Below are 11,029 nucleotides of genomic sequence, written 5' to 3'. Positions count from 1 at the left end.
ATCAAACATCTTGATTTATTTTACTTCCATCTATCCGTCACTGTTTTTTATTGTTTGTTAAATTAGCATTGAATCTTTTTAAGAAAACTTACTTTTAAGACTTTTAATGTGCTAAAGGTTGGATTTAAAGCCACCGAGATCATAAAACTTTATTCTTTTTACTTTTTAAACCTCATTAAATGTTATTTGTTCCTGGTTGACATCAACATGTTTATTTCCAGTTAATTCTGGGAAATAACTTTTTTATATCACCAACTTCTGCATTATTTTATCAGAGAAAATGACGTAAACTGTCTGGTTTATTTTAATAAAGTTTAAGTTTCTCTAATGTTGGAGAAACAGAAAGTTTTACTCAAATTACTGAGATAAAACTGTTAAAGTTTCATAAAAAAACAATTTATTTTGTGGTACTTCTTCAATTAGTCTTTAGGTTGGAAATGTTTTTATTTTTGTTTCAAAATAATTTATGTTTGATTTTAGATTTAAACTGATTTATTTATTAGTCAGAAACACTTTTTGGTTGAGTTTTATAGTTTTTGTGAACATTAATTTTCTTTCTTTATATAAAAACACATCTCAAGCAGATATTTTCCTTCTAAAGTAACCCATGTAATGTTTATTAATCTTATTTTAACAGAATATTTGTTACTCTCAGGTTTTGCAGACCAGACTTTAAAAACAACAAAACAAACGATGTGACCTGACTGCTTTAGCAAACACTCCTCTGACATTTTATCAATTCATAAAACTTTATTTTCTTGCAAAAATATCTTCATCCATCTCTCAGCACGTCATCGGCTGCAGCAGGAAGAGGGTGGAGGTGGTGGGGTTCTGGCGCCGCTCAGTTGCAGTAGTTCTGCAGGTCGAAGATGTTGCACGGCTTGTGGCAGCACTGCTCGACGATTCCTCGCTTCACCATCATCTCCATCTGGTCCTTGAAGGCGAACTCTGCCACCTCGTTCTCTCCGCCGTGAGCTGCTGCCGTCTTCGGAGGCAGGAAACCTGAGAGGTCCAAGAGAGGAAAACATTCAAACAGGAACCAAACAAACCAAGAGACCACATTTCACTTTACAGCAAAACTTCAGGAAGAACATTTGAGCTTTTCCAGTAGAGGCGTACAAAACACTTTTAACTTGGCAGATTTTAGGCTTTTCTTCAAATTTGGGTGCAAATGACCACAAATAAATGTAAAGGAACAATAAAAAGACAAAAGAAGAATCAAATAAAAGCCTGAAAGAACCAGAAGAACAAGACAGAACCCAAACAGATGCAGAACAACCACAAAGAAATGACTAAAAGGAGATATGACTACAAAAACATAAAATAACCACAGAATGAATCTAAAGAGGCATAAAAAGACCAAAAGGAGACGCAGATAATCATAAATATAAATCTTTGTTTGGAAAATGACAGCAGTCTAAACTTTGTCTACATGTCTAAAAGCTCCATTCATCCATTTTTAACATCTTATTTGTGTAATAAAGACAAAAAATATTTTCTCAATCAGACAAAATGTCCCCTCTGTTCGTTAGGGAGCCTCACCCAGCAGAGGGTCAACGTCTCGCTTCGGGTTGTAGAAGAAGCCTCTGTCTCCACAGACCAGGTAGAGAGCGTCGACCAGGTGAGAGCCACACAGGTGCTGGGGCGGAGCCACGGCCTGCGAGCCCGGCCATGAGACCACCAGCAACACCAGCAGGGAGAAGGACTGGAGCCACAGAGCCGCCATGTTGGAGGAGAGCTGGACACAAACAGCCTGGTCATGGAGGCAGAGGAGGAGGAACGGGAGGAGGAAGAGGAGAACCACTCACCTGCAGAGTCGGAGGAGAGATGAAGAGGAAGAGCTGGTTGATGAGAGGCAGATCGAAGGGGGTTCCCTCCTTTTATACGCCACCAGCACCACCCCCACGCTGTCACTTCATTAGGCTGATGAATGGGACCCTCCATCCAGGGATGGAGCTCCGTCATGTGGATTAAAACCAAACGTTTCATTTGGTCAAACAAACCTGGTTCAAAGGAACACCAGAGTTCAGTGACTTTGATTCCCATTGGGAAGTGGAAACTTTAATGTGAGAGCTGCTGGTCAGCTGGTCTCGAACTCATTGTGTTTCTGATTGACTCGCTGCAGCACTTAGTAAAACAAACAAACCCTAATGGGCTGAAATAATCTGATCACCTTGTACGGACAAATATTGATCAGCTAATAACCTTCTGCTCAGTCTGTCGGAGCTTAAAGAAACTCTAACTGAAGCCCACAGAACTCTGATTTCTAATCAGTTTTCTTTTGACCAGCATTAGTTTCTCTTTTGGCTTGAAATCAGATAAACAAGAAACAAATGACATTAGCACACTGTGGCGTAAATAATGAGTTAAAAATCTTCTTAAATTTTGATTTTATCAGTAGTTTTTATAAAAGACAAATGATTCCTGCAAATAAAAGCATTTTTTTGTTTCTGTTCACCTTTACAGTGATCATTTAGTATGATAGCAGAGGCAGGTCACTTTATACAGAAGTAAACAGGTTAACTTCACGTCCATAAAATGCTCTTTATCACTTTGCTTCCATGAGTTCTGGTTGATATCTGGGTCAGTCACTCCAGAACCAGAACCCTGATAGATCCCCATTATATATTTTAACCACTTTGGATTCATTTCATTGATTACTGTTAAACTTCATGGCTGCTGCTTTGATTTTCTTGAGAAAATATAATATTTCTTCTATGTTTTTTTATATGACTCTGTTTTCTTTTAGGTTTCTTGACAAAACAGTTTTGTATAAACCCCAAACGTCTACTGTCAACCAATCAGATGTCAGGTAGAGGTCCAGCCCAGACCAGAGGAGATATCTAATCCATCCAGCAGGTTTTGGGTCCGTCCCTTGTTCCTCTTCCTGTAGGACGTACCCCAAAAAGCACCAAAGGGAGACATCCTGATCAGAGGTCTGAACCACCTCAGCTGACTGCTGCCGATGAGGAGGAGCCGCGGCTCGACTTCGAGCTCCTCACCTGGTCTCTGAGGACCAGTTAGATCTGTATGTGAAGGTCAAACGGGCTTTATTGTTTTAGACAAGAAGAGGGGGACAATGGTTCTTTTGACATTAAAGTTTACAGATCCCTATAGAATTCTTCTGATTATAATGTAGTTGTGTTTTTGGAAGATTTTCAGCGTAATAAAAGAGAATCTAGCTGACCTTTTTCAATAACTTCTGGACAAAATAAATAATAAGTAAATAAATACAAATGTATATTTATAAACACTGAAAAAAACAACATCACACACAGATGGCTTAATGGATGCGATCCTGTGCTGACGGAGCTCTTCTTGAAGCTTGTTTGTCACTTAAAGAGGAAACTCACCCGACCGTGATGAACGATGACGGAGCAGATTACAGAAGAAAACGTCCTTCTGAGAATTTCTCAGAGTGAATAAAAAGTTCAAATAATTAATAATTTACAGCAGAACATCTGCTTCTTCTCATTAGCACCTTCCTATTAAATACAGATTAGATTTTAAAAGTTTTTGGTTCAGTTTTAAAGCTTTGCATAGATTGACCTGAGTATACCTCTTAATGTTTTTGTCTTTATTTGAATCCACATGTCTTGGGCTTTCTGGACAGCTTGTTCTGAAACAGAAGCTATGTTTATGAGTCCCCAGCAGTTTGATAGATTATTAACTCTGAGGGGACACTCAGACTGATGATGGAAATGGAAATTAATTTGGATTTTTTTACTAAAATCAGTCCTGATTGTCTGACTGAAGAAACCAACCTTTAATAATCTAATGATCCCACTTCAGTGAGAAAACATGAAGTCAGCTAACAATACATGAAACATAAAAATATCTAATGATAAAAAAACACAAATACACAAAACAAAACCCAAAACTGATGTTAACGAGGTTTGGTACTAATGATAAAATGAATACATACTTTTATTTTATTTATTTATACTTCAGATGTCAGCTCTGAGAATATCTGGGATCTTTGCTGCCATCATGTGGTTTTATGTTTTATTGTAAGAACAGATAAATTTCTCTTTTGTGTTTTCTTTTGTGAGTGGAAATGCAGGACTCAGTTTGAACTCTTATTTAAATGTTTAAATGTTTTTAACATGATGCAGTTAGTTTGATAAAGTGTCATAAACCTTTCTGTTGTTCTGTTCATGTAAAGGTCCACAGCTGAATATCTTCACACCACATGTTTGATGAGCGGATCTTAGATAACAAAGATGAAGTTTACAGTTTTAATCTGTAGTTTGTGGCGACGCAGATAATCATTAATTACATCATCTGTAATCCCAGATTCTTTGTGTTTAAACCGTCCTTTAAAGCTGTCATTGATTTACTCCCTTTCAGACCCATGTGTTCAGAGCAGAAGAAAAGTAAATAAAAGCATACATTATTAAAAAATAAACACAGAATCCTAAATCTATCAGCTGAGGTATCACAGAATCACTTTTTATTTATTAAAGTCAGAAACGCTATATTTCCTTATAACCAAATCAGTTTCTATGTAAACATCATGTTGAATATATTTCAGTTTTCCACCTAAGTTTCTGTTGCATTCTGAAACCTGTAGAGGCAGTTTTTTCTGCTCCTCATTCTCTTTGTGGCGCTTCATTTTGAATTTTAAAAATCCAGCCAATAGCTGCGCGGCCGGAGGTCACGTGGCGCTACATTTCACCCAATCAGAGCTGACCGTCCTCCTCGCGGGGTCCTTATAAAGCCGCCGGGCGGACTCCAGCTCCACTCGTCTTCAGTGTTAAACGCGAAGAAGCTCAGAGGTCCAAACATGGCCAGAACCAAGCAGACCGCCCGGAAGTCCACCGGAGGGAAGGCTCCCAGGAAGCAGCTCGCCACCAAGGCGGCCCGGAAGAGCGCCCCGGCCACCGGCGGAGTGAAGAAACCTCACCGCTACAGGCCCGGGACCGTGGCTCTCAGGGAGATCCGCCGCTACCAGAAGTCCACCGAGCTGCTCATCCGGAAGCTGCCCTTCCAGCGCCTGGTCCGCGAGATCGCCCAGGACTTCAAGACCGACCTGCGCTTCCAGAGCTCGGCCGTCATGGCTCTGCAGGAGGCCAGCGAGGCTTACCTGGTGGGGCTCTTCGAGGACACCAACCTGTGCGCCATCCACGCTAAGAGGGTCACCATCATGCCCAAAGACATCCAGCTGGCCCGCAGGATCCGCGGAGAGAGGGCTTAAACTCAGCCGGGTTTAGAGACACAAAACGGCTCTTTTAAGAGCCACTACAGCTGCCTGACGAGCGAAATGCCACCACATGTCCACCTTAGTACACAACATTAACATACATATGAGTCACTCATGAAACTTTTGTTACATTACATGTCAGGAAAGATTAACTGTCAGAGCGGGAAGATTCGGTTCACTTCTGTAGTGAATGACTCAATGATCCGGTTCATTTCAGTCATTCACTCTAATTAGGAACCTGTAAAAATTTAGTCTTAAACACTGACTGACCCCATGTTAAAAGAGACAACCAAGAGCTGTCAGATGGACATTTTCCTGTTTATTCTTCAAGCAGAATATATAAAAACAAATGAATGAAATAAAGTGTGTAAATTACACTAAGGGAATATTTTAAATGGCTAAATAAACAGACACTGAAACTATAAACAAACATACAAACCAGCACATGGTGTCAGCGAGTCTGTAACCTGAATCACTTTGTTTCTCTGACACAAATAAATGCTTTTTACTCTGATTTATTTGGGTTTCGCTGCGTTTTACTGGGTTAAAAAAGGTTTTAAAGAACCTAAGGTTCTTGAGCTGCTGCAGAACCAACAGAACTTCTTTCAGTTCTTTATTAAACTCACATAAAGTCATCAATGGACACAGATGGTTTTTACTCAGCTGAAACCTGCTGTGGTAGTAGCCGAGCATAGTTCTTACCACTAAAAGCCTGAACTTTAGGCTGGTAGTAGCTGAGAGTCATTCCCAACACATTTATTCATACAGCCCTTTAAACGCCTGAATGAAACGGTCCGGATCGGCCGTGGAGTCCTGAGCTCGTTGGTTCTGGGTTCGGCGACCCAAAAGGCCCGGTCAGCCCAGCGTTTGTGTTCAGCCTCAGAGACGAGCAGGACAGATGTTTGAGTCGATCTGAAGGTCGTCTCGTTCTCACAGAAAGCTGCTCGATCAGCCGAAGGAGGCGGGAGACCGTTCAGAGTTTCAGACCGGGTCCAAAGGACGTCTGGGTCAGGCCCGTTAAAGACGGGTCGAACCTTGGAGACACAAGTGATGGAAGCTGGCCTCCGCTCCAGAAGCTCCATGTTTCTGAGATCAGTCCATCGTTTGTCAGCTGGAGACGAGTTCAGGCTGCGGGCGGGCGACATGCATTCAGGCCCTCCTTAGACTTTTACTGTTGGTGTTTCTGAACCGAGTCCATGTTTCCTCTGACAGAAAGCAGCAGCTGACGGGAAACATGAAAACAAGGACGTGATTCAGGAACACCTGAAACCGTCCAACATTCAAAGAGTTCCTTCAAGTCAAACTGTCAGAAACCAAGAAGCTCCTTGATGCTGATTTCATGTTTCACTCCATCATCTGGGACAACCGTGAGAGGATTACTGGAGCGAATGACTTTTATTTCTGGGCTTTGGTCGCTGTGGCTCGTGTTAAACATGCTTCTATTGTGACGAGAAGAATAAAGTTTGTTTCTTTCTGCTCTAAATGATCATTAAAATGTGAGAAATGTCCGTTTAAAGCCCGCAGAGGACATTTAATGCAGACAGCAGCACAGCTACACGTCAAAGGTTCATTATTGGACCGGATCAATTAAGAAACTGCAGATCTGATCTGGGATCGGCAAACAGCTCATTGTGTGATGTTCTGAATCAGTTCTGAGCTCCAGATGTCAGATATTTGTCTTCGGGAAATATTTGGTAGAAACTTGAAGTGTGTTCCAGCGGATCCATCAGCTCCAAACCGCCGGATTCACCGTCAGCATCCGTGTGTTTACTGCCCCCCAAATGTCCCCCCTGAACCAGGCAACAAATGACACCACCGCCGCCATTTCACTCTTATTCTGTCCTCCGGCGTCTCTGCCGACAAGAACACCGCCGACGGGTCGGATCCGAACCGTTTTTATGGGTTTTAAGAGGCGAAATGTGGAGAAAACTCGCCGCTTCCTCCGCCGATCCGCTCCGTGTCCGAGCGGTTTGGAGCCTCCTGGGACACGGAGACAAAGTCCCGGAGGACAAACGCGCCGTCAGACTGAAGACGAGACAGATTTCTCCCCGTTCCGCCCGAGTTTGGGCGGAAAAGGTCCGATTCGGGGACGGATTTGAGCGTAAAACGACTCGGAGAAAACACAAGTGAGGCCATGTTTGAGGCGGAAGCCGAGCGGCGCGGAGAGTTGCCTCTCCACGGTTCTCATGCCTGTTATAAGTCCCGCCTCCTGCTCGCAGCTCGAGATGTTCAGAGCGAACAGCGCGGAAACGAGCATCGACATGGCAGAAGAAGCTCCAGCGGCCGCGCCGGCCAAAGCCCCGGCCAAAGCCCCGAGGAAGAAGGCCGCTCCCAAGGCCAAGAAGGAGGGACCCAGCCTCCAGAAGCTCATCGTGGCCGCCGTGGCCGACTCCAAGGAGCGCAAGGGGGTCTCTCTGTCGGCGCTCAAGAAGGTGCTGGCCGGCAAGGGAGTGGACGTGAGCAAGGCCAACAAGCGCATCAACACCGCCGTCACCAAGCTGGTCACCAAGGGCTCCCTGAGCCAGACCAAAGGCACCGGGGCCTCCGGCTCCTTCAAGCTCGCCAAGCCGGAGCCCAAAGCCGCCAAGCCGGCCAAGAAGGTGGTGGTGGTGAAGAAGAAGGTGCCCGCCAAGGCCAAGAAGCCCGCCGCCGCCTCCGCCAAGAAGCCCGCCGCCAAGAAGCCCAAGGCGCCCAAGAAGTCCCCCAAGAAGGCCCCGGCCAAGAAAGCCGTCAAGAAGGCCGCCAAGAGCCCCAAGAAGACCGCTCCCAAGAAGCCCAAGGCGGCCAAGAGCCCCAAGAAGCCCGCCGTCAAGAAAACCGGCGCCAAGAAACCCGCCGCCAGGAAGACCAAGAAGTAAACAACAGCTGCTGCTGCTACACCTGTGGCCCGCACTCAATGCAAACAAAGGCTCTTTTCAGAGCCACACACTCCTCTGACGAGACGATTCACTCATTCATACAGTCATACTCTCACTGATTCACTGATTTTATCCTAACAACAAAACTCTGAATACAGACATTTAACAGCAAACAACCTGTGAGACTTTAATCACAGACTCAACACGTCTAAGAGGTCAGACATTAAACTTTAACTTCACTCATTCAGCTTCAAACTATTGTCTTTAAAAACAGAAATAGAACTAAATTAAGGAAACAACCCACAATAAAACAAGAAATAAATGTTAGATGTTAAATTATTTCTGGCAGATAAAAAGATTCACTTCAGCTCTAAAAATAAAAAATTTACAGTTCAGTTTGTGAAGATTTAAACCTGGGTTCATAAATCATGCTTAGATATAAATAATAAATCTATAACTGTCCACAGACTGCTGTAAATATATACAACTTACACATCTGGTTCCAGGTTTTTAGGATAAATACTTTAAACTGTAGTTTTTCATATGTAATATTTATTTAATGGTTAATATTATCTGTAATGTTTGTACTGTAAGCTGTGTACAAAAACACAACAACCACAAACATCAAGAAATCAGCCAACATAATCTGAACAATAATTCATAATTTAATAAATCCTTCAGCGAATCAGAAGAGCCGGCGGGGACAGATGAGGACAGCAGGGGACAGACAAGTGTCCCACAGCTATGACACGCCGCTGTAAAGACTCAAGCCGAAAGCGCCGCCATCTTTGTGGAAACATTGCTGAGGATTAACAGATGAAGAGTTTTTATGAGTTTTACACAAACTGTTATTGTAATAATAACCATTTATTGATCTTTTTTGACCTTTGAACAGTAAAACTTCTGACAAACAGACAGTTTTTAAGATGAGGAGAGTAATCTGATTACATGTTTCTGCCTGATGGTGAAGGAACTGTTAACTCAGAGTTTGAGGATTGAAAAAGAGTAAAAGTTAAAATCTCTTTATTTGTCTCCCTTGGACACAGACACATTACACCACAAGGTTCATAAATACAGCTTCTTCAGTTTTCTGCCTGAAGGACATGATCAGAGGTCAGGGAGCACAGCTGGAAACATCTGGTGATACGTCAGCAGATTCTAACCTGTTAAATGAAAATAAACTGATTTTTGACGGGGTTATAGTCACTGTTTACTGACACCTAAGTTCTCTCAGCTGCATTTTTAAAATGGACTCATACAGAACAGAACATACTCATACAATAATAAAAAAAACTTGTAAAAGTTTAAAAGTTTCTAATACAATAATAAAGAAAGTTGAGTAACATCAGCTGCAGGGTCACCTGAAGTGAAATAAGGGATTCATTCTGGTTTGAATATGGAGTAAATCTGGAATATAATACTGACCCTTTCCAAAATAAAATTTGAATATCATGAAAAAGTTTTCATTTCTATAATTCCATTCAAAGAGTTAAACTTCCATAGATTATAGATTCAGGGCCCACAGTTTAAACATTTCAAGTATTTGTTTATTTTTACATAATTTGGGCTTCTAGCTCATAAAACCCACAAAAACAGGATTTCAAAAACAGAATACTGTGAAGAAATCGGGGCATGAATGCTGTAAACTGAAAACACCTGCTCAGGTGTCATTTACCTGCTTCAGTCTGGTTGAACATGAGGAGAACTGAAGACCAACGTTCATCTCTGAGGAGGCTGGCAGGAGAAAATTAACTAAAGTACTATATTTTTATTTCAATTTCTTTCTTCTGCAAAAACTGAGAAGTAGTTGGGGCTGATTTCTCCACAGTATTCTATATACATATATATGATTTATACTCGTACCTGTCTGGAGGAAGGCCAGTCCGTACCAGTCTCACATTTCATCAGACAGGTAGATTTTCCTTTCACCACAAATGTTTTTATTTCCATGTTTTAGTTTCCTTCAGAACATGAAGGACAGAACTGCTACAGCTTTTATAAAAGAAAGGAATGTTGAGTTTGATTCTCATAAAATAAATAGGGGAAAAAAAAACATTTTATGAAATTTTCCCCTGAACTGAGCTGCAGTGTTAACATTATTTGTCCTCTGATTTCAGAGGCTGATCATAGAAATACCAAAAACTGCACTTTCAACTAGAACTCCCAGGAAGAGATGATTTTAAACAAATTCTGTTTTTCAGGAAGCTCAAAAGTATTCAGAGTCTGCCCCAACAATCACTGAAGTCCAACATATCTTCATCGTCAGATAAGAAAACNTCGTTTTTTGTTTGTGTGTTTCCTTTCTTGTTTGCGTGCTTAGTCTTTTGTTTGCGTGCTTCATTAATGTTGTTGTGGTTTGCACTTCAGGGCCACAGTATATTTTAGCTGTTTTTTCTTCTGATCTGATCGAAGTCGGTACCACATAGAGACAGAACCGGACTCTGGACCGGTCCAAAGGTTTGACTCATCCGAACCACGACTGAAACCATCGGAGACGTTCAACACACATATCTGTTAAAATTAATTCATATTTATTCATCTGTTGAGCTGGAAACACCTTTAAACATTTAACTTCGGTCATTTATCATCAATTAAAATCTATAATCTAATATCTCATTGTTTTAACTTGGCATTTCCTAAATAAAATATAAACATTTTGACTACAATTTTGACTTAGAGGTTAGAAAAAGGAATACTAAAAGCATCATAACAAGCCTTGTTGTGATGCTTTTATTAGTCTTTTATTTATAGTTTATTTTTTTATCTATTTATAAGCAACTTCAAAGTTTGTTTTATTTACAAACAAAAACCTTCAGTGTAAATCTAACACAGGTTTCCATGGAAACAACGACCAGACAAGCTGCCGAACAACTCACCCAATCAGAGGCAGGAGCGGTTCAGCCAATCAGAGCAGGGGGACAGCGCAGCGAATTAACATGCAGCCTGTATAACCACAGCCTCTCTCCCT

General features: G+C 41.7%; 3 protein-coding genes across 4 annotated transcripts; 2 read left to right on the top strand and 1 right to left on the bottom strand.

The window, feature by feature from the left end:
* Positions 1-598: 598 nt before the first annotated feature.
* On the bottom strand, positions 599-1,964 carry ins (preproinsulin). Of its 2 annotated transcripts, XM_017440672.3 has the most exons (3): positions 1,809-1,964; positions 1,543-1,738; positions 601-1,002 (listed from the first exon to the last, which is right to left on the bottom strand). In XM_017440672.3, exons 2-3 carry the CDS (start codon positions 1,724-1,726, stop codon positions 842-844), a joined length of 345 nt encoding a protein of 114 aa, XP_017296161.1. In that variant the 5' UTR covers positions 1,727-1,738; positions 1,809-1,964; the 3' UTR covers positions 601-841. The 2 variants fall into 2 exon arrangements, with proteins under 2 accessions (XP_037835633.1, XP_017296161.1); XM_037979705.1 differs by lacking the exon at positions 1,809-1,964 and having other exon boundaries at positions 599-1,002.
* Positions 1,965-4,612: 2,648 nt separating this feature from the next.
* Positions 4,613-5,717, top strand: LOC108250676 (histone H3). The gene has a single exon (XM_017440670.3). The coding sequence runs from the start codon at positions 4,787-4,789 to the stop codon at positions 5,195-5,197; it is 411 nt and encodes a 136-aa protein (XP_017296159.1). The 5' UTR covers positions 4,613-4,786; the 3' UTR covers positions 5,198-5,717.
* Positions 5,718-7,441: 1,724 nt separating this feature from the next.
* On the top strand, positions 7,442-8,237 carry LOC108250673 (histone H1-like). The gene has a single exon (XM_017440666.2). The coding sequence runs from the start codon at positions 7,465-7,467 to the stop codon at positions 8,059-8,061; it is 597 nt and encodes a 198-aa protein (XP_017296155.2). The 5' UTR covers positions 7,442-7,464; the 3' UTR covers positions 8,062-8,237.
* The last annotated feature ends 2,792 nt before the right edge of the window (positions 8,238-11,029 follow it).

Source organism: Kryptolebias marmoratus, linkage group LG15 (genome assembly GCF_001649575.2).
Source record: "Kryptolebias marmoratus isolate JLee-2015 linkage group LG15, ASM164957v2, whole genome shotgun sequence".
Lineage (NCBI taxonomy): Eukaryota > Metazoa > Chordata > Actinopteri > Cyprinodontiformes > Rivulidae > Kryptolebias > Kryptolebias marmoratus.
This window is presented reverse-complemented; position numbering and strand designations above follow the sequence as displayed.

Coding starts and splice junctions, on each gene's coding strand:
- ins (XM_017440672.3), bottom strand. CDS start 1,726: ATGGCGGCTCTGTGGCTCCAGTCCTTCTCCCTGCTGGTGTTGCTGGTG. Junction 1,003..1,542: donor AGACGTTGACCCTCTGCTGG/GTGAGGCTCCCT, acceptor TGGACCTCTCAG/GTTTCCTGCCTCCGAAGACG.
- LOC108250676 (XM_017440670.3), top strand. CDS start 4,787: ATGGCCAGAACCAAGCAGACCGCCCGGAAGTCCACCGGAGGGAAGGCT.
- LOC108250673 (XM_017440666.2), top strand. CDS start 7,465: ATGGCAGAAGAAGCTCCAGCGGCCGCGCCGGCCAAAGCCCCGGCCAAA.